Source organism: Protopterus annectens, chromosome 4.part0, assembly GCF_019279795.1.
Source record: "Protopterus annectens isolate FY-2018-M chromosome 4.part0, PAN1.0, whole genome shotgun sequence".
NCBI classification, from domain to species: domain Eukaryota; kingdom Metazoa; phylum Chordata; order Ceratodontiformes; family Protopteridae; genus Protopterus; species Protopterus annectens.
In genome coordinates, this window is record NC_056733.1 from 1,834,875,704 (window position 1) to 1,834,902,970 (window position 27,267).

Sequence of the window (27,267 nt, forward strand, 5' to 3'; positions counted from 1 at the left end):
GTAGATAACACACCTACTCTCCCCTTGCATATCACACATGCAGACCTTGTTAAGTTGCCAAGGTGGAAGGCATTGAGTGATCATCTGGAGGATGCTCAGGTGACAGGATGAAAGGCAGAGTAGCTACTCTTCCCAAGGCTGTTAGGGTGCCAGAGTGGAAGATGGATGATTCCTGGCAAACTGTAGCTGAGGAGGGTGTGAGGTGGGGGTGTGGATGGAGAGAATGACCCCGTGGAAGATGATAGGACATTATGGAGATGGATGGAGAAAGCAAAATTTGATCCTTTGGAGGATGGTAGAGCATTACATTAAATGTTATGTAGTTTAGATTCCTGGCAAACTGTAGCTGAGGAGGGTGTGAGGTGGGGGTGTGGATGGAGAGAATGACCCCGTGGAAGATCATAGGACATTATGGAGATGGATGGAGAAAGCAAAATTTGATCCTTTGGAGGATGGTAGAGCATTACATTAAATGTTATGTAGTTTATAACTGAATAGTCTGACAGGATTTAACAATCTTAATAGAATATGTTCCTTTAGTTGCTGTTTGTGTAGTGTGGCCTGCCACTACTATGGTTTCCAAAATCTCACACAGCTGTTACACTTACTGTATTTATGACTCACAACTGTGCATTTCATTTATATGATGGATCTGTATCGGATTCACAGTACCAATTAGTACTGTAACATTGTGCCTTATGCATATTGGCATTGGGAGTTAAGTGCTTTGCTTAGGTAATTACCCTTATTTTCCCTAGAATACATTGGAATCTCATTCAGTTATAATTGTGTAATGGGTATATTTGGAACAGAAACTGTCTTGGGGTATATTTATGTGTGTTGCCTTTTACACTGACGCACTGGGCATGGTGGCCTTGCCTTCCTTTACACTGTCATATCTACCCAAGGACTCATCTCTATTCAGGAATTCACCACTTTTCCAGAAAAGGGAGCTGTTCCTTCTTGGTATTATGTCTGTTATGCTGTCATGATCTCTCAGAATCCAGCTTATAAAGGATCTCAGTATAAACAAATTTGTTCCAAACTTAAAATTGTCTTTTGGTTTCTTCCAATAGGGTCATCACAGTAGATCACCAGCCACAGATTGATTGGCAGTGGAGTTTTTATGGTGTTAAGTTGCCAGCTTGGTGCCCAGCCTTCACAGAAGGCACACATACACACACGCACCTACTGCATGTCTTTAAAACTCATTCGACTGCAGGGAGGACATGCAGACTGCACACAGAAGGCGCTCCAGCTGAGTATCTAACTGGTGAACCTCTAGCTGTGAGGCTACAACACTTACCGCTGGATCACCACGGCTGATGCAAATTTATTACATGATGGACAATAATTTAAACTTGATACTGAAAAAAAAAACTGACCAGGACATTCAGATTAAGGGCCAGAAAGCTTGTTCTTACCCATTTTCTGGTATAAGCCTGTCTATAGATAGACTTTTCACTAAAGTAAGTCACTTACACTGAGAGCAAGTCTGACGGAATTAGGGCAGACTTAACACTAAGAGCAACTGTTTTGGAATCTGGCCCTAGATGTTATGACATGTTACATGACAGTGTTCATCAAAACTATCATAATACTTGAATCACTTTTGGAGATAACAAAGGATTGATTTTATAGCAAACACCATGCCAGTAGCATTGATAATGAAGGACCAAAAATACAGCAGCCAGTAGCTACTTAGGGATATATTGGGTGCCCTTTTCTTATTAAATACAAATAAATAGCATGGACTGCAAAAGAGATACAATGCAAAACAAGGGACTTGGCCTGGAAATATTAAAAAAATATATGTATAATTTGAGGAAAAGATATATGAATTCTTTAGTGTAATGTAAAGATGATTTTGTATGCGTGTGTTTGTGTATATATATATATATATATATATATATATATATATATATATATATATATATATATATCAGATTGTATTTATCAACTTGAGATTACACTACAATGGGGAAAAGGGTATATTCCCTCATACTCACTGTACTACGTATATTCAAAAGCTTCGACATTCAAAAGTCAATGATATGGTTTCTGACCATATGAAGTTTGTTTGACTTTCTGACGAGACGAACTTCTGAATGGGACCCATACACACACATGCATACACATATGCAAGACTGTCTGTTCTGGACATGAATGATTAAAAGAGCAGTAAGATTTGAGGACTAATGTCTAGACTGTGGGTACTAACTCAGAAGCAAATGAGTCAGTGTGCTTGCTAACCTCAGATTTTGCAACTGTAGCTTTGATATTCAATGTGTGGCTGAGTCTACCAAGTATTTTTATGACATTGGGGTGTGCCCTCAGTAGGGAAGCAGGGTACAGAGGTTCACATAATGTAGTAAGCTGTATAGCTGTGACCTGAATAACTAATGTTTGCTGTCATCTATGTTGTGGTGTTAGTGAGAACTGTGGTTCCTAGTCTGCTGGCCTTCAGTAGCACTGCTAGTAATTTACCTGCTCAGATCCTTTTGCTAAGGGCAAGATACCCTCCACTGTATTGCTTCCCATTTGTGATGGTTATATCAGTAAGGTTTTTGGAATTCTTTCTCTCTTGCCTGATGCTTTGTTTGCTTTATTATTTTCTTTATGCCAGCCTTTGAAAGGCAAAAAACAAAGCAAGCAGCATTTTTATTCCATTTTTTCTACAGTAGATTCCATTAATTTTAAAAATATAGTACGATTCCTGCTTGGTCTCAGGAAGACATTAGCATCTCTTTCATCATTAGCTGTCTTTAAAAAAAGCTTGTACCAGTACATGCATTTATGTTGCATTCTGATGATGTTGGCTGCATTTCTGATTGCTCGCTTCTGATGTTCATTTCAGATTGATTTTTGGCACCTTGTATCCAGCCTACTCCTCATACAAAGCAGTGAAAACAAAAAATGTCAAAGAATACGTAAGTTTCATTTAATTTTGTTTACCTACAAATTCTCACTTCCTTTGATTTTTTTCTATAGGTTCAGGTGATATTAATTTAGAACAACCATATTGGCTGCAGTGCTCAGATGACTCTACATTGCTTGATTGTTTTAAGTCTTAAGATCTTCAGTAGTGTGAGTTTATGTAAATCATTTTAGTCTGAAACTTGAAAAGTCTAGCATATGATGCTCTATGTGAGGTTGACATAGAAGTTTCCAATAGGAAGACCCAGAATAGCTCTAATTAGAAGCCAGTGTATTCCTTGGCATAGTGTACACTGAATGATTTTGTTGTATTATTGATGCTGCAACCTTTTTTTTTTGCTTTAAACATCACTATCGCACATTTGTCAAGACCAAATGATATTCCTATATATCATCTGAAAAAGTTTTAACCACTTTCAGTTGTGCTTTCACCTTCTTATGTGATGAACCGTACAGTTTTAAGTCATCCACAAAAAAGGAGATAAATCCTTAAGCAAAGTTGTTTTCTGGTAGCCAAACTGTAACCAAGACCCAGTCTGAAGTAAACCACTTCATTTGTTAAGGGCAAAAAAGGCAACAGCATTGACAAAGAATTACCCTGTAATACCTCATTTGAAATGTTATTCCTGGGATAATAATTTGCATATGTCTTGGCTTAGCCCCAGGTCACTGTAATCAGTGCAGGATGTATCTTCTGCATATGCAAGCACTCCTTTATCCACGAATGAGGGATGCTGTCAAATGCTTTTTTTAGAATCTGTCCATGCCATGCTTAGATTTCTTCCCCTCTGTTATGGCTTTCTTTAGCAAGAAATGATCCTTTGTTACATATGACTTTTTTTTTTAACAACTTTCAATTCTGCTTTCCTTTCAACTTAAAAAGAACACTTTAAATGAAATACCTTAATTTTGAAGTTACTTTGAAAGTAACCAACTTTTGCATTTAGACTGCCATGTTATAGTCTTTTTGTTTTAATATAGTTCTTCAAAGGTTATTTAAAATACTGACTTACATTTTTGTTATTTGTTCACTATGTACAGAAATAAATACATATATATTAAAAGGTAAGAAAAGAGAATGCAGAAATAGAATAAAATTAAAGATACAGTAAAGGCTGGATGACAAGGGTACAGACAGACAGGTGATGTGTAGAGGTTATTGGGCAGGAGGTTAACTCAAGAAACATTGGAGTAGTAAAGAACTTGGGATCTACAGGAGAATTTGGGAAGTTCATGGGAGGATATGACATCTTGAAGTGGTAGTTTAAACAGCCAAGAAAGGGCTGAGTGGAACTGAATTGAGAGATGTCAGTCAGTATAAGGAGGAGAGAGAAAGAAAGGCTGAAAACAGGATGACATGCAGATGTTGTCAGACGTATATAAGTAAATAGAACAGTAAAGACTAAGTAGAAAAAGCCAATATGTAAAACTGGGGAAGACAGCAGTTACAAGTGATGAAAGGAAGGCAGAGCCAAAGGAGGCCATGTAGAGAACATGAAATGAGTGGGTAAGGTGAGACAGTCAGCCAGACAGGATGGAGAGAGGGCCAGAGGGCCACAACAATGGTTAGAGCTTGCAGGAATTGTTCAGAAAAGATAGAAAATTGAACAGGTACAGCACATGGAGGGAAGGAACCAGCACAGCACAAACACTGAGGAGGAAGGATGGTGCAGTTCTACTACTGTAGTTAGGAGGGATAGTGATGTAAGGCAGGAGGTGAAGGTGGTGAGAGCCAGTGAGGAGGACAGGGAAGAGTTTTGGCAAGTGGAAATGGTCTTGAATGGGAATTGACAAGGGTGGCAGGAGGGACTTTTGGGTATAAATTTAGCAAGATCTGTGAGAATCTAGGCAGGATCCCCCCCCCCCCCAAGAAAGGGGGCTGGATTCATGTTGTCATAACACCACTGGCTAGTTGGGGATATTACTTGAGTTTGTAGCAAGTAGGGCCAGGAAGGTGGTAGAGAGAATGTAGGAATGGGGAGGGGTGAATACAGTATGTTTAGAAATGTTACCTCTGCCAGTAAAGAGCATACCAATTAAGGAGAGACTTAAGGAGTCTAAGAGTAATCAGCAGTAGTGGACAGTGAGGAAGTGCCTAGGACTGGTAGGAGGGTGAGGACAGAAATGGCAGAGAGATTGTCAGCATGTTAAGCACACTCAATATTTAACTGAAAAGGTATATTTCAACAGTTGTACTTTTAAATCAAAAGTCATTGAAGATTGTCCTACTTTACAAATTAATGTATATATTGTACATTATACTCTACTTGATTCTACATCGCACTGTGCTTGTTCGATAGAATGTGTGTACCCAGTTTTTTGTATGTAATTAGTCTGAAGTATTCTGTTATTGCTTACATTTATGTATATTTTGTTTGTGTTTCACCTGGGCTGAGCCTGAAATTCATCAGTATTGATCAGTGTACTACCCCGGTAAACAAATATTATCCCTTAATGCATGTGATGAGTTATATTGGCAGCAGAGGAATTGAACAGAAGTACAGATGCTGAGATAATACAGTTTTCCTGTATTTTTATTTTAAAACAAAAATGATAAAAAAAAATCATGATTTTACAAATATACATAGAAACATCATACAAATTAGCCGCTGGTCTCACTCCCTTCCTGATCTGACATAGTAATAGGTAAATGGCTGATTATTATCTAAGGAGATGACTGAAATGTGTTGCTCAGGTAGTTAGCCATGGCAGCAGATGTTTGGATCTTCAAAAATAGTTTTCTCTTTTTTGAGTATTTGTAAATCTGCCAAATTGCCAGGATACTGGATGATTCATTCTCATTGCTGCAGTAGCCTATGGGTAGTGTCCTGCCAAGGAAACAGCACCTGGCCAGTTTGCCAAAACTCTAACTCCCTTCCTGTCACTCACTCTGGCTGCTGATAGGCTGCACAATTTGTGAGGGAAGTATATCAGCAACTAGAGTGAAGTGAATCTTCAGAATTTTACTGCCAGCTCGAGGAAAAGCATATGTCTGGCTCCAGACAAACAGCAGTTGGTCAGAAGCTTTTGCCAACAGATAAGACTGTCATCTGGAGATTCCTTCCTCTCATAAATACTTTTTATTGAATGTTTGTGGTATTTTTTGTGATCTACCTTAAAATTAGAAAAAATGTGATTTGCAGTATTTCACCTTAAGAATACCGGCCTTTGTCAGGGAAGTTTCTTATGTACTTCTACCCTGTTGTTTGGCTTATTTTATAATTTTGTGTGGAAAACAGATTTTCTGAAGATATAAAGTATTTGGAACGCACTTTTATAGTTGGAGTCTGGAGTGTTTTTTGTGTTACTGTTTTTAATGCAGTTAGAATATTTTCTCATTTCTGAGGTTAAATCTGGTGGCACAATTTTCAGTATACTGATTGTGTTTACTAGTCTGGGGTCTTTTTTTGGGTGGGGGGTATGTTGTTGTGCTTACTTTTGTATATACTTATCTTTTCCCAGTGTTACAGAGAAATACCTTTCAACTGGCCAGATATTTGCAGAATGTCCAGATTTTTGCCTCATATTTTTGATCTGTTCCTCATATTTTTTTTTTTTTTTTTTTTTTTTTTTTTTTATACAAATCACTTGGGATGATCTAAGGATTAAATTCACTAAATATAGTGACTGCATTTGAGTTTAAGACTTCATTTCCTTCAGAAAATATATGCTAACATAAAACCTGTTATTCTAGCAACTTTCTAAGAGCAATATTTAAAATGTGTCCCCATTTTTGGGTCTTTGTTCCCCCATTTTCTCAGGCTTTGTCCCGATTTCTTGCAGTAAGAGGTCGAGAGGTAGGTACTGAGCTTACTATACGGGCAATCACAATTCTTCTCTGATTACAGCATGGATAATATTACCAGTCCTGCAGCTTTCACTGAATTTGTGCCTAAAAAGATAAAACAAATTATTGTATGAGCCTATAGTTAGTGACCCTGATTTTTCAAAATGGTTCTACAGACAATTTGCCTAATGACTTGACTCCCTGTGGTGTAGCTGTAATGGCTACTGTGGACCTGGGGTTAAATAAAATATTTTAATGCATGGGCTGAGTTATATTGGCAGCAGTGGAACTGAACAGAAATACAGATGCTGAGGTAATGCAGTTTTCTTATATTTTTAAACGATAAAATAAAAAAAAAATCATGATGTCAGAGACCTCTTGTCAGGGATAGTAGGTTGTCCCCTGACCACATTCCCATTAGGGATATTCCTAGAAAAAAAGAAGCAAAATCTAAATTACAGGGAAGATGATTAGGTTGTTTAGGTATATAAGTCAGATATTACATCTTTGGCCAAGAGTATTTTGCAGTCCGTCAGTTCTGGGGGCTGTTTGCCTTTTCACAGTTCTAGTGCAGGTATTGGCAGAGAACAGTATGTTTTTTCAGATGATGGGGTTTCTAACAGAGACTGGGATGATTCTCCTCAGAAATCTATCTCCCAGAACTCTGCCCTTCAGATGGTGAACTTGAAGTTAATCCTGGACAAGGTTTTCCTTTGTTCAAATTGTTGCTGGTCTCAAGGATGTTTTGCCATGGGAGCAAACAGGGGCTTCCCCAGAAATAGACATGCTTTTTATAATCTATTAGAAAATAAGGTTTCTAATTCTGCACCCATTCCTCCCTTTTAGTCAGCTCTAGAAGACGCTTTTTAAGCCGACTGCAAGACTCCTGGCTGCACATCCAAAGAAAGTTGATAAGCAGTGTCAGGTCTGTTCAGATTATAAATATCTTTATTCTCAAATGTGAGCTGATCCTGCTGCAATTACTCGAGCAGCAATAGCTAACAAGAAATATTTGACTTCCCCTAACAAAGTGCCTACTGATAAGCAAGATACTTGGTTTGACAAACAAAGTAAGAGACTGTTTGCTTCTACTGAGTTAGCCTTTAGGATCTTGAATTATCAGGGGTATGTATGTGTGGAAGTGTGTGATAAAGTGTGCTTAAAGTATGAAGAATTTGCTGCTTCGTTGACTCCAGGAAACAGGTTATTAGTTGAATCAGATTGTTTCTAACTTGACTCAAGTTTCTAAAAATCATTGTGGTGGCTCCTATTTGGCATAGGCAGAATTGGTTCTCCCTTCTTATGGAATTGGCAAAGGGCAATTACCACAAGCTTCCTTACAAACTGGATCTACTCACGGAGTGCAAGGAGAATTTGATACATCCTGACATCAGTCAGTTGTAACTGCCTGGATGATCCAATTTAAATACCTTTTGAGCACTTTTTTCACAAGGATGTGCATTGGGTACTAAAAGAGGCAAGAAAACCTGCTACTAGAAAGTCTAATGTTGGCAAAAGGAAGAGACTTTGTCGTTGGTGCTTTGCCAGTCACTGGGGGTCTCAAAAGAGAAGTTGCACCTCTGGTTCTGAAATATTTGTGCAAGTTACTTAAAGATAGCTTGTCATATGCATCCATAAAGGTATATGTTGCAGCCGTCTCAGCTTCTTGGCCTATCTGCATCTGCAAGACATATATCTGAGTTGCAAGCTCTCATGGCAGGTGAACCCTATCAGGTGTTCCATAGGGACAGGGTCACTTTACATGCAAATACATCATTTGTGCCAAAAGTTGATTCTGACTTTACCTTAAATCAAGCCATCAGTCTCCCAGCTTTCTGTCCAGAGCCAAAAGACAAGGGAGAACAGACTGTACATACATTGGTCTGCACAGGCAGCTCAGGTACTTCATTGACAGAACCAAGTTTTTTAGGAAGGCCAAACAGCTCATTGTTTCCTATGCTGGCACTAAAAATGGTCAACCTGTGTCTAAACAGATTATATTCAGGTGGTTGTCCTCTGCTATTCTTTTTCTATTCCCATATTGGTATAATTATTCCAGGCAAAGTTATGGCACATTCTACCAGGGCCTTGTCCTGTTTGATGATTAGCAAAAACTTGCCTGTGAGGGAATGGTTAGTTTGCTTTTTGTTTTTTTTTGCTTTTTTGTATTTTGTATTACTTTATTGCCTTCTTTTTTGTATATTGTGATTTGTTTTTTTTTACATTGTATTTTATGTTTTACTTGTATTCTACTTTAAATTGCATATTAAAACTAGGTCTCTTGTGAGTCGCACAGAAATTATAACAGGTCAGTTAAGGAGTCATACAGAAGATAGAATAGCTCAATTAAGGTTAATTATCTGTGAACTGAGGCTGGATGGAGCTTTGAACTAAACCTTCTGTTTAAGGGGTAAAATAAAACATTTCAGAGCTTTACTGGAAAAGCTCATCCATACCCTGCAGCAACTTGCTGTGAGGGGAAAGGTTAATTTGCTTTTGCTGTCTTGTATTTTGTATTATTCTATTGCTTTGTTCTATTTTGTACATTGTGATTTATTTTCTTTACACTGTGTTGTACTTGTATTTTGCTTTTAATTGGAGAGACCATAACTGTGTCTCTTGTGCATCACACGCAAGTTTTTATTCACATGGCTATTGTACTATTTGTATAGTTTTCTGCCCTTTATGTTTATTTGACCACATATCTCCTTCCCTCTCCACTTTCATTGGCTGTTGTAAGCACAAAATTATCATTTTGTGAAATCACTCCTGTGACAAAAGGAGGTACTGCCAGCACAGCTAGCTGGAATTTTGTAAATAATCATATGTCATTCGTGAATATCAACACGATTCATATGGTTGTGTTACAAATGTATTAGAACTGTATATTGTCTGTATATCAAACTGCTGGTACAGAAGTGTGTGTTGAAAGGATTTGTAACGTACTGAGCATCAAGATGTATCCACAGTGAACCCTACTGGAAAAGAACAGAAATGTATATACACTGTTGTAACTGTGTAAATGTATATATTTTAACAGTGGAAACTGGAACATAGAAGGTTACCTTGGAAAACTTCAGAAAATAATTGAAATTAAATTATTTTATAACTGTACCATAAAGGTTTCAATGTAGCAAGGAGACAGGATGCCTAAAACTATGGAGCCTTCTGCATTGTCTTGTAAGTGTTTTATTGTTTTGTGTCTTCCAGCAGTTGCAAAGATCCGAGGGCTATGTATTTTTCACAAGTAGATGCTAAAGGCTGGCAGTTTCTAGCAGTGGGGGTTTAGTTTGGGAACTAAAGTCCGATGACAAAAGTGATGTCATCCTGCAAAGCTAACCCAGCTGTTATATTTGAGATATTAATTTAAGAACTCTGAGAGAGACAGGGTACTCTATATTTGTCTCTGATCTGACAGCAACATCAGCAAGAAGACCCTTTCACCACACTTGCCTTGCTCTATAAGTAAATTAAATAGGATACAGTAGTTTCTTTTAGATTAGCCAGGAATAAAGCTGAGCTTAATTTAGATGTTTTCTTTATTTATTTCAGACTGTCCTGCAATGTTGTTTTAAATATTTCCTGTGATTTTGAACTCTGACGTAACTGTGATTATTTACTGAGTATTTTCTTGTTCTTTTGTTATTTATTATATTATTTTATTTTATTTTATTTTATTTTACATTTGTTAACCGGGGGTGTCTGACTGAGCCGAAAAGGCCCTTTTTCAGCAGAGGCCCTGGGAGAAAAGCTCCACAAAGAAAAATTACAGACACATTTAGCTATTTAGACATGATCAATATACCCACAAATTACAAGAGACATGTTTTTACAGTGGTATGCGGCACAAACAGTTACAGTGGAGAGAACAATCAAAAAAATATTAATTTTAAAAATAAAGGTAAGTAATAGATTTGTGGTGTACGGCTGAACTTTGGAACGTAGGTAGAATACAGACATAGTACACAGGTACAGTACGTACATTGTAGATTAGCCAGTGTCTGTGAGTAAGATTGAAAAACTATTATCAATTGCTCTAGATTTAGTATGTATATGTTATCCGCTTTCACTAGCCTAGGGAGCAATCATGGCACTGCCAACTTTGCTTGAGATGTTGCCTGATGAGGTCTTTAAAGGAGGCTTTGGATGATGTGTTTTGAATGCTAGTAGGGACAGAGTTCCATTTTTTAGCCACCGAACTACTATATAGTGCATCTCCAAAGCTATTGTAGCTGTTGGTGACTTCTAGTAGTAGTTTGCTTGATGATCTAAGAGGCCTTTTGGTTGAGTGATGTTGTACTAGGTTTTTGAGGGCAGGACACTTATTGGGGAGGTAATAGATAGAATGACAGAGGCAGAGCTGATTGTAGGTTAGGAGGTTGGGCAGTTCAAGCCAGTGGAGCTGTCTCAAAGCAGTACAGTGATGAGTTCTATATGAGCAATTTGCAGCAAAGTGGGCAATTCTGTTATAGCAAGCTTCCATTTTGCTTAGTTCAGTTTTGTTGAGATTAGTCAGAATGGGAGATGCATAGAGTGGGGTGGATAGAAGTTGGGAGCGAGCAATGGCTGATCTTGTGTTGTTGGTAAGAAATGGTTTGATACGGTAGAGTGCCCCCTTTTTGGCATGTACTTTTTTAATAGTTAAGTTCAGATGACTATCAAATTTTAGGTGGGAGTCTATGGTTATTCCCAATAGCTTAGCCTGTGCCACTGGAGCAATTGGAGTAGCATTTGTGGAGTAGATGGTGAATTGACTGTTAGTGTTTTTGTTAGAACTGGTTATAATCATAAGCTGAGTTTTCTTTGGATTGAGGATAAGTTGGGCTTTGGTAAGGTAGTTTTCAACGTCAGAGAATGCTAGTTGAGTTGTTTGTAGGAGGGTGGGAATGTTTTGTGCAGCACAGATTAAGGTAGTGTCATCTGCATACTGAATTATAGATGCATGCTGTGTGGAGGTCATTTGTGAAGACTTTGAATAGTAGTGGTCCTAAGATAGAACCCTGTGGGACTCCTATAGTTATGGGCAGCTGAGGAGAGAGAGAATTTTCCCATTTCACAGCTTGGTACCTGTCAGTTAAGTAGTTTTGGAACCAGATAAGAGTGGAATTAGATAGATGATATTGGTTTAGTTTGTTTAGCAAGATTTGGTGTGAGACTGTGTCAAATGCTTTGGACATATCCAAAAAAAGAGTTGACACTTGCAGGCCTTCATTTTTGAGACGGTTTACTGTGTCTGTGAAGCAGAGGAGAGCTGTAGTGGTACTATGGGCAGGTCTGAAACCATGCTGAGTAGGTGACAGGATGTTGCAGTCTAGCAGATAGTTTAGCATCTGGGTATGGATGCATTTTTCTAGGATTTTGGCCAGGGGGGAGAGTAAAGCAATGGGTCTGTAGTTATTAAGTTCAGTGGAGGTCCCGCCTTTATGTATGGGTGTAACATAGGATATTTTCCAGAGTTTGGGCACATAGTATTCAACAATTGATCTGTTTATGAGAGTTGAGACTGGGATAGCAATAGCATCTGCTGTGAGTTTCAAGAAATAGCTGGGGAGTAGGTCGGCTGCTGTTGATGAGGTTTTTAGTTTGGCGAGCATGCTTTTGATTGAAGTGGTGGAAACTGTTTTGAGGATAAAGGTTGTATTAGTGTTATTTGTGTTGGGGGGGATAGTGAGGAAGGACCTGTCCTGTGATACTAAGGATAGAATTGAGTTCACAAAGTGGGAGTTGAATTGTGTTTCGATGGGAACTTTAGTGTCAGGGGTGGTTGGTTTGGGGGTAGCCTTTTGGGTGGATTTTAGTAGCTGGTTTACATTTTTCCAAAATTTTTGCGGGTTGTGTTGGTATTAATTTGTAATGTGTAGTAGGATTTTTTGTCCAGCCTAATGCATTTTTTTGCACGGTTGCGCAGTTCTTGGTACTTAGGCTTTGTGTTTCTTTGTTTTTTTGATAGTAACGCCAGGCAGTGTCTCTGGACTTGAGGATTTGTTTGGTTTCTTTACTGAGCCAGGGGTATGTAGAGGTTCTAACCTTGATTTTGCGCAATGGAGCGACAGTGTCTAGGTGTTGTAGAAATGTTTTGTTGAAATATGCTACAGCCTGGTCAAGTGGGAGGGTTTGTAGATTATTAAATATATTTAAACCTATCATTGTGGCTGATATTTGTGAGACATATTTAAGTCCTGAGAGTACTTGCATATTTATTTGGTGACACTGTGGGCTACTCCTAATAGCCTTTCTCTTAGTCAAACTACCATTTGTATTGATAGTAACATTACACAGTAAAATTGGATACCCTTTGTTAAGGGCCTTAAAGTAGCTGATAAGGAGTGACTGGTGTCAGTAATAACTACCACATAGTTTGAGCAGAAGGGAATATAACTAGTAAACCTGTGCCAGCCTTGCCAAGGTGTGTGCAGGGACACAAAGCACTGGTTTGACAGAGAGAGTGCTGGATGCCCTGGCTTGGTCACTCAGCTGAGATTTCAACTCTATAGCTGTGCCAGTGGGGAGTCTTATTGGGGATCTGGAGAAGGAGAGAGAAACCAGCCCCAGACTGACTGTGGTATCTGTGCGCTCTTAAGAGAAATTGCACTTGATGCAGAGACCTACATCTGGAAATACTGTGCGTGTACCTGTCATCCTTCCAGTGTGCATTCCCCACTGTTGTCAGTAGTGAGAATTGGGGCTTCTTGATTGCTGGGCCAGTGGTGGGGCATCACAACTCCACTTCAGCTATTTACATTTATTGGCCTTTCCGCTGTTTTCCATATAACCAGAACACAAACCGCCCACTCCCTTTCAATATATCTTGCTGTTTTAAAATTAGCGGCTCTCCACTTAGACAGCAAAAGCTTAAGTTATCCCCCTCTTTCATATTTACCTGCTTAGTGCACACTGGAGTGCTTAGGATATTAACCTATTTTTTCCATCTTGCCATTAAAATCTGCAACATCTATTGCAAGACCACCAGTTATTAGAGAGCCCACATTCTGCCTCTCAGTAGTCATCTTGGAATTAATACTTATATTTTCTTCTTTTGAGAAAAGGGGCATGAGACATTATTTCCTGGGGACTGCTGATCACCAGAAAGCCCAATAACTGCTTCATAGGTGACAGCTTGGAATTTGTGCTTATGTTCTGCTCCTGGTGAGAGAAGGAGCAGAGTGCATTTACTCATGTCCGTTTCTGGTTAGGTCGAAAACGTACATATTGGTTTGGCGTTAGTCTGACATTTGTGATTTTTAATAAAGAATTTTAAATAGGAATTTTTGGTTTCCGACCTCTATTTGGACACTCCTTGCGAGTCTAAGTTCTGGTTTTGGTATTTTTTCGACTTGCTTCCATCTTTCGGTTTGTTTCTGGTTAGGCAGTGAGTGTCTGTGTTTCATGTTCCTGATTAGTCTGGTTATTATTCAAGGTGTCTACCAGGAAAAGGATACAACAAGCCTATAGACCCTTGCATCATCTGGGACAAGACTGTGGATCACCAAACAGGCTTTGGCCTGCTTCGCATCTTGGGATTGGCGCTAATGATTTGCTTCTGGTGAGAGAGAAGAAGCAAGGGAGCATTGTATCCCAGCATAGTGAAACTGTGGTGAGACCAGCAGCAGTAGTAGCTAGGCAGTAGCCATTCAGATGACTCCCTGCTTTTCATCATTCTTAACAAGCTGTTTCCAGTGAGTACTGCTTCTGTTTCCAGTGAGTACTGCTTGATTTGTTTCTAACTTCCGAATATCTGTCTAAATACTTCATCCTTAAATATTCAGGGTCTGCTTATTAGTTTCACCTCAAGTGTTTGGCAGTGCCCTGTATAGACACAGATACCTTGAGTGACATTTTTTCTGTAAAAGCATGATTGAAATTTCACCAATACCTAGTTGCACACAGGACAACTGTTTTGCAGTGACAAACAGTGTCACTAGACTTGCAAATTGGATACTCCTGATATTGTTTTATATTCTCACTCCAACTGTCTAATCAATAAAAAAGGTTCTTTTGCCATAGATATAAACTTTCCCACTATCTTCGTTATCAACTTGGTGGATATGGGCATCCCAAGGCAACGTAAAGATTGCCTCATGTTTACTGACAACCAGTTAATTCTCAAACAAACTGATATGGTATGTAAGAGATGTATTTACACAATGTCACCGGAAGCAAAACTCTTACATAAAAGTACTCTAATGTCAATAAGGTTGTCAGTAGTACACACGTTGCACCCATCATTCACAATGCAAAGCAGACATATAGACTCACAAATGCTGAGGCACTTAAATATAACCGTCCTAAACCTCAAAGACTTTCTAGATGAAGTACACATGACAAATACACTCAGCAGGCCAAAATGCACTCTTTCAAAATAACACCCACATCAAAACATACAGCCACATCTCTTGGAGCTTCTGCTTCTAAGCCCTTAAGGCAAGCCACCGCACAATCTAACATTCTGGTCATTGGGGACTCCAATGTGAGGCACACTGAAGTCCCTCTCACCAGGCTGGTTAAGGAGAATATCACTGTCAGTTGCTTATCAGGGGCTAGGATCCACCATGTTGCACATGCACTCATGTCATTAGACCACAAGTACCAGTGTGACTCAGTCATGGTCCATGTGGGTGTAAATGACCTAAGACGTACCTCACTAGACTATATGAAGACAGACATCATGGGGCTCTCGGAATATATGTCCCAGGCTGCTATGAGCCTAGCATGAGATGATCTGCAACTCTCCCCTCTAAGCTTTTGAATATTAATTAAAATATTGTATTCCCCTATAGTGCCTTTTTAGCTAATGACAAACTAAAAATACTTCTGACATAGCAAATCAAAATCAAGAAAATCTAAAGGTGTTACTGCTCGTGCTAGTAGTCCAAACAAAAACCTGCATTCCCTAAAAGTTCTCTTCACCCTAGAGAATGCTGATGTCTGTGCAGTCACTGAGACATGGTTTAAAGCCATGGCAGCACATTGACAGTGCAAGGTTATAATGCCTTCCACACACTTAGACCAGCTACTACACAGACACTGACTAAAGCTGGAGGTGTCTCGATTTACATCAGAAATAAATATACCTCAAGGCTGGTCAAACAAGACAATGCTCTTGAGCTATCCCATGTTCAAATCACCATAGTCAAAATCCAATACCATTTCCTTGTAAGCTATAGGTCCCCCTGTATGACCCAGGAAACCCATACCATGTATTTAAAGATAATGGAAACACTCACCATCCAACCCAGTACCATATTCATGAGCAACGTTAATTGCTCCACTATTAACTGGGAATCCTATATGACACCAAATGTAAAGAAGCAGAGATTCTTGAATTTTGTAAACGCAGACTCCATGGACCAGATTGTCAATACACCAGCCAGGGGAGCAACCTTACTGGATCTGGTCCTCACTAGTATGGGAGAGTGCTTCATGACCCCTAGTGTAATGGTCTCCTTTGAAGTAAAAATAAAACCTGGACCCCCAGCTAAACCTGGAATATTTAGGGACTACTTTAAGGCTAACTTCCTGGTATTAAGTGATAACCTGGAAAATTTTCAAGCCCCCATAAACCCTGAGAACACTGCTGCCTATGCAGAACTGTTCACAAAAACCCTATACAAGCATGTTAATAGCTGCATATAGGCAGCTGTATCTACCAGGAAGAGGTACAGAACTAACTCAAAAAACAAGCTGCCCTAGTGGAATCACAACATCAGTAGGCTGTATAACAGAAGGAAGAAAATCATGGCAAAAATTAGGAGGTGCAGCACCCAGCAGGATAAAAGCACTCTCAACAAACTAAACAAACAACCCAGAGGGCAAATAAAGTCTACCAAAGTCAGAGTTGAGGTAAATTTGGCCTCCCAGACCAAGGACCACCACAAGGCATTCTTTAGCTATGTCCACAACCTCAAAGGCAGTACACAGTTGTGTGCAGAGCTCATTGTAAATGGAGTCATCTGTACTGAGCCAGAAGATATAGCAAACCTACTGACCGACAAATTCAGCTCCAGCTTTACCCCCTCTCTCCTCCTCAACCTTCCGCCAGGAAGTACCATCATATATAACTTCCCCTGTTATCTCTAGGAAGCAGGTCCTTAATGCCCTGTTTAAGGGCACGAACACTGCATCAGTGGGCCGAAACAATATTCCAGGATGCCTTCTAAATAGCATGAAACATGACCTATCAGGCCCTCTGAAATTGCTGTTTAACTGTAACCTTCTAACAGGCTTTGTGCCTCATGAATGGAGAACAGCAGCAGTCATCCCTCTGCACAACAGTGGGCCATCTACCGACCCTAGAAGCCACAGACCCATAAGTCTCTGTAGTCTTATCTGCAAAACCATGAAAAGAATTAACATGGAAACGATCAGTAATGATATAGTAAACCTCCAGACATTGGACCCAACCCAGTTTGGTTTCATCAAAGACAGGTCATGCCTACTTAGCCTGGTGGATTCCTTTGAGAAGGTCACCAAAGCAATGGATGAGGGCAGAATGGTTGACACTGCCTACCTTGACCTGGCCATTGTTGATAAACTCAAGAGGTTAGGTACAAACCTGTATGTCACCTGGTGGTTAGCCAACTAGCTCACAGACAGAACACAGGAAGTTAGAATTGTGGAGTCCACCTCTACAAAGAGGCCAGCCACAAGTAGAGTCCCTCAGGGATCGGTGCTTGGACTGCTCCTTTTTGACATTTACTCCTCTGAAGTCAAGGCCAATGTCAGTGTCTGGTTGACAACATTTGTAGATTGTTGCAAATTAGGGGCAGTCATTGAATCCCACACCAACACAAATGTTTTCCAGGAAGGGCTGACACAGACAAACAACTGGTGTCAGAGCCATGCACTAAACTGAATGGCAAGAAATGCATAATGGTATCCTTCGGGTAGTCATCCACCACTGGTAAGTGTCATATTGGCAACACACCCCTAAGAGTTGATCCAGTAGTCAAAAACTTAGGAACACACACAGGCAGTAGTCTAGCCTTTGACCATCACCTGTTTACAGTAGTAAGGAAATCATTCTATATTGCACAACTTAGAAACAAAGATATGGCATCTAGGTCCAAGGAAGTTATTATTCCACTGTATTTGGCATTCATCAGACATATCGTTGTGTACAGTTCCCCCTTAGGTATGTACCTAAACAGGCATATCCAACAAATGGAGCGTCCACAGAGGTTCCCCACTAGAAGAATACAGGGCTTAAGTAAAATGTCCTATGCAGGCCACCTCAGGGTCCTATCACTGTATTCTGTCTCTTACAGGCTGTTGAGAGGAGATCTATGCCTGGCATACAAGGCGTTGTCAGACCCCATTGTGATGGACCACCTACATATCCACAGAACAAACAGCACCTGAATTACCTATTCTAAACACTTAAACCTTGCCTGTGATAAATAGAATCTACTGGAGAGACAGGTATGTATCCTAGAGACTACCCCGTCTGTGGGACAGGCTCCCCATCCATGTGAAACAGAGTTCCTCCCTAACCCAATTCAAGTGTACCTTGGACAACTTGATAAGGAACAGGAAATGTATTCCTGGCTTGGCACCTATGTCTCTAATGGACACAGGCAACCTGTAAATGGTTCATCTCAAAGGCCCTTGCTTGTGAATGTTTTGTTTCCCAAGCTCCTGCTTATACTTATTAAGGGTACCAGAACTTGTCAGAGATTTGGGATGCATGGCAAGGCTTAAAAAGGCCCTTGTGTTCATTAGCCTAGTAAACACCTATGGATCTGTGAACCTTTGGCATACTAGAAAGGGGTGGACTCCAGAAGCATTCTAGAAGCAGGCAACTCATACCTTCACAAAGCACTACAAACTGGATTCCTTCTGTAACCCCAGAATAGGCTGGGCTAGGACCATTCTCTAGGGGTTCCTGTACTCTGTTATCCTTCATCCTCACTGGTAGGGTAAGCTTTGGGACTCTACCCATGGGCTACTGCAATAGTAAGAATGAAGAATATAATACAGTTGTGTTAAGTCCTACTTAGTCATAACAATAGATGATGGAATTTCTTCATTGTTGCAGTAGCCCCTTTTGTAGATAGGTGAAGTGTGACATGCCTCCTTTGTTACAGTTGTTGTTTGGATTTATGTTATGGTGATTGTTGATTGTTGGCTTCAAATGAATCTACCTTTCTTTTTCAGAACAGTAAAGTCCTGAAGATTTGCCTCACTCTGGTTGCTGATATATCTACCTACAAAAAGGGTGCAGCCTGTCAGCAGTCCAAGAGAGTGAGTGAGAGGGATGTGAGTTAGAACTTTGGCAGGACACTACCCATAGACTACTGCAACAGTGAAGAAATTAGAACATCTACTGTACTGGATTAGTAGGACTTGCACAACTGTATTTTTCTGGGGGCAGTGGTACAATATACTCTTTCTATTGCAGTGATCCATGCAGTTTCCTGTTAATACGGTGAATGGAGCTGGAGGAGATTATATATGAGAGCACCGACATGTAAAGCCTTACTCTAGGCATTTTTACTTTCACCTTGAATACATTCAAACATCAGTAGGAAAGCAAAAAGAGGTGTGAGATTGGGAGGTAGGCACTGTGAAAGCAGGGAATATTACCTGATCACTGTTAAATAATCACTGGTATGGCTTGCTAGGAAGATGTATGAATGTGCGTAGTAGTGAAAATGTGAAATTGCAGTACTGTGGCCATTATTTTTTTCATTTTGATCACAGTATGACATTAGCTTGGGCAGAAAGTCGGGGGATGGAGGTGGAAAGTTAGGCTATATGAAAGAATGGGGGTGTTACTTGATCACTTTTAAGCAGTTCTTAATATGGCTTGCCAAGGGAGGACTGCATCTTGCATATGTGCAACAAATTAAAATGTATTATTGCGCGTAATATTTCTTTCATAATGCTTATAGTCACACTCAGCTGAAGTAGACTGTCAGAATGAGCAATTTTTACCACTGGAGGTGGGGAGGCAGACTACATGAAAGCAAAGGGACATTTCTTAATTACTGTTAAATAATAATTGATATGGAATGGTAAAGAAGAAGAGTGAATTCATGTGAAAAACAACACATTAAAAGATTTTACATTAATAATTATTTTTTTCATGCTGATCACAGTCAAACATCAAAAGGACAAACAGTCAAGGGTGAAGGGTGGTAAAGCAGGCTGTGTGTGAAAATAATTGTTAAATAATTATTAATAAGGCTTGTGAGTTAGGGACGTTATAGTGCCTAAGAGCAGCTGGTTGAAATGCATTATTATGTGCATTATTGCTTTCCCTTTCATCACAGTTAAACACCAGGGGTGTAATCGGAAAGGTTCTGTCTTTCGGAGGGTTTAGGGAGATAGGATATATGCTTAATTAGATGATCACTATTAAATAACTATTGATATGACTTTCGAGGGAGGGACTGTACCTCTGTTTTAGAGTATCAGAAAATGCATTACTGTAGTCATTGTTTAAGGCATACACATAAAGTTAATATCTTTTAGAGGGCAAGATAATAAGAAAACATATGATCACTGTTAAATAAACATTGATCTGGATGGCCAGGAGGTTGGCACAGTGGCAGAGCATATTGTGTTGTCGCTTCACAGCAAGAGGTTCCCTGGTTTGATTCTTGGCTGGGGTGTCCTCTGTGCAGAGTCTGCATATCCTCTCTGTGTTTGCGTGGGTTTCCTCCAGGTGCTTCAATTTCCACCCACATTACAAAGACATGCACCAGGTGGACTGGACACTCTAGGTGGACTGGACACTCTAAATTGTCCCTAGGTGTGAATATGGTGTGGAAGAAGTACCTTGGCAGGGATAGCCACCCAGATGTGTAAACCTTGGCTCTAGATGATTATCACTGTTGAAGTGACACTATTACCCTGTCTGCAAAAATGGGAAAAAGAGGTCGTGGATAGATGGATGGACAGATTGTCAGGAGAGGCAATGTATGCGCCCGAGAGCCACAATTGAAATTCATTACTGTAGCCATTATTTCTTTGACTTTCCTTGCAGTTAAACCTTTGGAGATACAGAAAGTTACTTTTTTCATAGAATAGAAAGGCAGGATCTGTGTGAAAGCAACTGCTAATTATGTGACCACTTTTAAATATTAATCGGCATGGTTTGTCACAGAGGGGGACAGTATGTGGATCTGGGAGCTACAGTTTGAATTTCATTACTGTGATCATTATTTTCTTCAGTTTAATTACAGTCAAAAAACAGATGCACCCAGAAAGTGGCTTTTTGGGATGCATGAGTAGATAGACTGGGATGTATAGGTAGATGACCATTGCTACACTCTTAAGTACAGTGATACATTGACTGATTATGCTGGTCATGAATAATGTCAGTTAATTGATGTGACTTATCAGGAGTAGTGTGATTGTGTGTGTGGAAGATATCCTGCATTGGATATCTGTAACATTTCTACAAGGAAAAATAGTACTAGATGGAGTGAATATCTGTTGGTTGGACATATGCTTCCCTATGTCTAACATAAACGTCTATGGTTTCACGCAACTAATTAATAGCCCTACACATTATAGCAAGACATCAATTTCTCTATTAGACATGATCCTAATATTAGAGCCTAGTAAATACACCACCACAGATACAATGTCTAACTCTTTCAGTGATCATCTCTCAATCTATATGAGAAGACATCTCAAACATCCAGTTAAACAGCATATTTATAAAACATCACACAACCTTTCAAAGTTTAACCCAGAAATGTTCAGCTACTACACCATCATCTGTTAACTGGAACGTTCTAAAAATCCTCCCCTTAGACAATGCTGTAAATGAATTCAATGTAATTTTTCTAAATATCTTAAATAGCCTTCCACGTCCTAGAGGGAAGAGACTAAAAATAAATATTGCAGTTTAGCTATCCAAAAAGAGTAGACTGCTAATGCAAAACGGAGAAAAAGCATGGAAAGAGTGGCAAAAATATAAAACACCTCAATATCTTTAAAACTTCAGAATGCTTTGAAATCATACTAAAAAGCAAATAAATTAAGACAAAAACTATACTGTTAATAACTTTCAGAATAATAAAAAATAACCCTAAAAAACATTTGGACATACATTAAAAGAAATATTACACCCTGGTCAAAAATTCAACCCAAACCCCTCTCCCAATAACACTCTACCCAAAAACTGTAGTACAGTTCAACTCATATTTTATAGATAGTATAGCATCTTTAACCAAGGATTCCTCAACATCTAATCCTAACCCTGCCCATATAGCACCATATCCACTTTCACTTTCAAATGTGTGCCCATTTCATATATAGCACTACCCTTAAACAAATTTAAACAATGCTTTTCTTCAGCTGATGACCTTCCAAGTATCTAAAAATAGCAGCTGACAGCATTGCCTGTCATGTCTCTGTCCTTATAAATATGTCAGTCCAGGAATCCCATGGTACCTCTCTCTCTCTAGGAAAAAGTCACATATTATCTCTCTGCACAAAGCAGGAAATTCAACAGACATTAATAACTTTAGACCTAGCAATCTTATCTTCCCTCACCAAAATACTTGAAAAATGTATTCAGAAATACGTACTAGACTATCAACTGCAGTAAGATCTCCCATCTCCTATACAACATGGCTTCAGTCCTTCCCATATTACTATCACTGCCCTTCTAACTTATATAGATACTGTCAATAATGCTAGAGATAACAGAAAATTAGATCTGAAGTAATCAACTTCATTTGGTCTTCAGCCTTTGGGCTTTGGATCCGACACGGCCGCATAGCTAGCATCTTTGATCAGAGCTCTCAGCTCCTCCCCTCTACCAACAATGCCCCGTCTCCGTCCTCACTTCAGATCTCGTTTGCTGCTAATATAGCAAGCAGCATGCTCCATGCTCTTAGCAGTGAAGTGTTTTGTGGTCGAATTTTATGAGGGTTTGTAAGTGATTTCTCTTCTGTTATCTTACCTTTTTCTTTTTCTTTACGTCTCCTCTCTATGACAGTTGTCGGGTTAAAAAAAAAAAACGTTCTTTTCTTTCTGTCCCAAGTTTGAGTATGTGTGTTTGGACCTTCTTTGTGAGAGTATGCCTGAAACTCCCAAACCGGGTTTCAAGCGTTCCTCAGAGTGTATTCATTAACTCTTTCTGGCTGATGGCTACACTCTGTGCGTTGCGTGCTTGGGAGCTACACATCTTGAATACCTCCTGTCCTATTTGTGCTGGGTTTAACCCCAGAGCACTTCAGGACAGGAGGAACAAACTTATTGTCAGGGGCCTTTTGCCCGTTTTAGGAAAGGTTGTTCCCACCTCTTCTAGCACTATTTCTGGAGGGTCTTCCCCTTCTCAGGCCTCAGGGACTCAAACTCCTGCCAAGAGGCCTGAGGAAGTGGAGAAGGCCAAGAAAGATAGGCCCGAGAAGCGGTCCCCGGACTGGTCTGCGCCAGCCGGTCCTCCACCAAAATTGGCTTCTGTTTCCAGGCCTAGTTCCCCTCTCCTCTGCTCCCCAAGGTTCTTCCCAGAGCTGGAGGTCATTAGGGTTAGGTTGCCTGTCACCCCCCCCCCAGCGTGTTTCTAGGCCTGCTTCTGTGGCGTCTTCATTCCGCTCCACCCGGAGCCTTAGTGAAGTGGAGATGGACAAGATGATGCAGAAGTTTATCTGCACGCAAATCCAGATGGGGGTTTTGCCATTACCCTCTCCGTCTGGAGGGGGTGCCTCGCAATCTTTTTTCTCTCCCGTAGCTCCTTCTCCGATCCGACCGGCGGTTTCGGAGCCCTTGGATCCAAGATCCTCAGGGTCGAGGGGTTGGAACCGATGGTAGTTCCCCTTTCCTTGACTCTGGCCGTTACCTTGAGTGGGTCGGATCCAACCATGTCGGATATGAGCTCTTGGAGCCGTAGTAGTCTCGGGGTCTGACCGGGGGGGTGCTGTCAGCTCTGAGTGGGTTGGAGCGCAGTGTCTCCCTCGGCATCCCAGCTCGTAGGGTCTCGGCTCTGACTCCCCTGTTGAATCAGATGGGTACAGCTCTGTTGGGATTGGCTAAGGAGGTTCATATCCCCTCTGCATTCAATGTGGTGGAGAGGGTCCTCTTGATTTTTTCAAGACTCTTGACCATCTCCTCCTCAGACTCAGCCCTGACCCCCTCTAGATTGGGTACGGTCCCGACCGTCTTGTCCTCTCAAGGACAGCCTGTGCCAGTTTTGCCCTGGGATGCTCCACGTGGGGAGCAACAGGAAGTTTCTGGATCCTCCCCAGAGAGTCCCACTGAAGAGGCTTCATGCAAATGAACGTGCAAGAGGAGGCACTTGGACTCCCCGTCAGAGTCCCTCACTTCAGACACTGATTTGGAGGAAGGGTAAGGCTCCCCCTGATCCCCCCCCCCGAGGATGTCTCATTTGGAGACATCATGGAAATCCTTCGCCAGAAGGGGGGGGGGTCTGCCCAAAAGCCGACCCCAGACGAAGCAGTGTTTTTCAAGTCATTTAGCAAGGGCCCATCTACTTTTTGGTGTCATCTCGGGCGTGGAAGGAACTGGACATGGTGGAGCCCATCCCGAAACGACAAAATCCTTAGCGCTCCATTGGACAGAATGCATTGGTTTAAGGGGTGCCCAGTGGATGCTATGGTCATGGCAGCAGCCATCAAGAAAGAGCTCACCCATGAGAGCTCTATGGTCCACCTTCCTGACCACGAGTCTCATACGCTGGACTGTTTCGGGAAGTGGATGTGTGGTTCAGCGACCTTTACTGTTAGGGTGCTGCACTACATGGCACACCTGACTCGATTGCAGCATGACCTGGTCAAGGAAGTTGCTGAATCAACCCTGGAGTCATTGTCGGCTGCGAACAAGGAAACGTTCTCCAACCGCATGGCCACTCTGAAGGCTATCTCCAATACATCCATGCACATCCTCTCCCATGCTATGGAGGGAGCCACTAGGGCAGCTGGTACTGGTACCACCATTAGGTGTCATTCCTGGCTCCGGCTGTGTCAATTTTCTGACCCCCTTCAAGGCATCTTTTACCAACACTCCATATGATGTTACTTTACTTTTTGAGAAGTCAGTGAAGGAGGCACTGGTCCAGAGTGAGAAGGACGGAAAGACTCTTGTCTGCTGTCAGCACCCCCCCTCCCCCCTTCAAAGATCCTTCTCCAGGAATCAGTGAGGAATTAAGAAGATGTGGTTTCGGAAGTCTCAAGCATTTTTCAAAGACACTCAGGATAACTCATTCCTCAGAGGTAGAGGGGGTTACGATAGGTGCTGGCCCAGAGGCAGAGGGGGGTCCAAAAAATACTGGGTCTTGAACATTTCTCAGACAGATCCGGGCAGCAGCCCTGAGGGATTGCCCAACTGCTCCTCTCTGGAGGCAGTCGGGGGTTGCCTTTTGCTGCACCCAGGGGCATAGGAGTTCATTATAAATTATTGCTGGGTGCTGCAGATCATATCCAGAGGCTTTTCCATTCCCTTTACCCAGCCTCCACCTCTCAGATGTCCCACCTGCTCAAAGGGAGGCTGGAAATAGAAAAGCTGCTAAGAAAGAGAGTCATCCAAAGGGCCCCCCAGACCAGTCCGGATTGGGGTTCTATTCCAGGTTATTTTTAGTGCCAAGGAAGACAGGGGACCTAAGACCCATCCTGGATCTTTCCACCCTGAACCTGATAGTTACCGAGACAAACGTTTGGATGGTCACTCTCCTTCCTGTCCTGCCCTATCTGCAGGCAAATGACTGGATGTGCTCGATCAACCTCCAAGACGCTTGCTATCATATGAAAGTGGACAGACACTTTAGGAGGTTCCTCCGCTTCCGGCTAGGAGCCAATCATTATCAGTTCAGCGCCCTCCCCTTTGGTCTCACCACTGCCCCCGGGTGTTTGATGGCAGCAATAGCAGCTCACCTGAGGCTTCAGGGTATTCAGGTTTTCCCGTACTTAGACGATTGGCTCTTTGCTGCCCCGGCCAAGCATCTGCTATGTCATGCCAAGACTCTTTTCTGCGTTTAGCCAACCATCTAGGCATAACCATCAGTCTTTCCAAATCAGCACTGACTCTGGTTCAGAGCCTGGACTTCATCAGAGCAAGGTTGGATACAATACAAATGCAGGTTTTTCTCACTCCACAGAGGATACACAGTCTAAAGCTGCATGTGTTACAGGTCCTTCATACAGATGTTCTGATGGTGGAAGTAGTTCTCAGGGCCTTGGGGTCCATGGCAGCTACAACCCAATTATTGCCTTTAGCACTCATCCACATGCGCATTCTTCAATGGACCCTGTCCGTCCAGTGGTCTCTTCTGGGTCTAATCCTTGTCTTACCCAGTCCGAATATCTCAGGTGTGTGCAGGGACTCCCTTCGATGGTGGATTCAGTCTCTGGACCTTGTAAAGGGTCATCCCTTTCTTCCACCCTTGCCCAAAGCCACGGTGACCACGGGCGCCTTCCATCTTGGGGGGGAGGGCATTGCTAGGGATGGACATTCCAAGGCATGTGGTCCCTACCCAAGACCAGTTTACACATCAACGTTCTAGAAATGAGGGCGGTGCTTCTAGTGTTGCAAGCTCATCTTCCTCTAGGAACGATTGCCATTCAGACCAGATCCTACCCCCTTTGTCACGAAGCCATGAGAGTGTGGGAGTGGGCCATCTCCACCGGTCGTTTTCTGGTAGCAATGAACATTCTAGGTCGGTCCAACATCTTTGAGAACAGGCTCAGAAGCTCTGTCCTTCTGCCTTATGAGTGGCCTCTGAACCCTTCAGTGGTGGAGCAGATCTTCCTTAGGTGGGGCCATCCTTCCTGCGATCTGTTCACATCTTCTTCCAACGCGAAGTACAGCGAGTCTTTTGCTCTGAACCCCCCTCATGGGGAAGACCCCAGTGATGCTCTGGTTCATGCTTGGCCACCCGGTCTACTTTATGCCTATCCTCCCCTGCCATTGATTTCCAAGTTTCTTCAGAAAGCTCATAGACTGGGGAGCACTGTCATCCTCATTGCCCCGTTCTGGCATCGCCAAGTCTGGTTCCCATCCCTGTGGTCTCACAAGATAGATGTTCTTTGTGTTTCACTGTTGCAGTCATCACACTTGGCTTATCTGCCTGCAGGTAGCCCTCAGTCAGCCCGAATACCAGAGACTTAGTATTTCTGTGTCGGTTGCTGTCGCTCCAGGACTGACGTCAGGTTGTCAGGGGTATAAAAACAGGCAGCTGACGCCATTACATCAGTCATTCTTGCCGAGGAGCCCGAAGCAGAAGTAGTTTGCAAGTGCTGGTCGGCTGCTACCTGAATTTTTGTTTACGAATTGATAAGCCTGAAGTCTTCTAAAGCTAAGTACCCCGTTGGGGATCCTTTTTTTCTTGGTCTAACCGATGTCAGAAAAAGTTAACAATTGTCTTGCCTGTGAAAAGCAAATACATCACAGAGATTTTCATTCTTACTGCGTCACCTGTGTAGGCCCAGACTACAACGTCACTTGCTGTCGGTTTTCTGCCTTGTTTAACAACTGAACCATTCATCGTTGGGCTCTCTTTGTCACTAATTTCTTTCGCTCTGAATCTCCGTATTCTGAAATGATTTCAGTAAGCCATCCGACTACCGATATTC

General features: G+C 41.5%; 1 protein-coding gene across 3 annotated transcripts in view; it reads left to right on the forward strand.

Annotated features, from left to right (window-relative positions):
- The window catches only part of REEP2 (receptor accessory protein 2), a 795,838-nt gene that overhangs the window by 236,541 nt on the left and 532,030 nt on the right, over positions 1 to 27,267 (forward strand). For 2 of the 3 annotated variants that reach the window (XM_044069516.1, XM_044069518.1), the window contains exon 2: positions 2,858 to 2,930. The exons of the other annotated variant lie outside the window; for it this stretch is intronic. In XM_044069516.1, the coding sequence (XP_043925451.1) occupies positions 2,858 to 2,930 (73 nt within the window). The remainder of the gene's footprint in view (positions 1 to 2,857; positions 2,931 to 27,267) is intronic. 3 annotated transcript variants of the gene reach the window in all.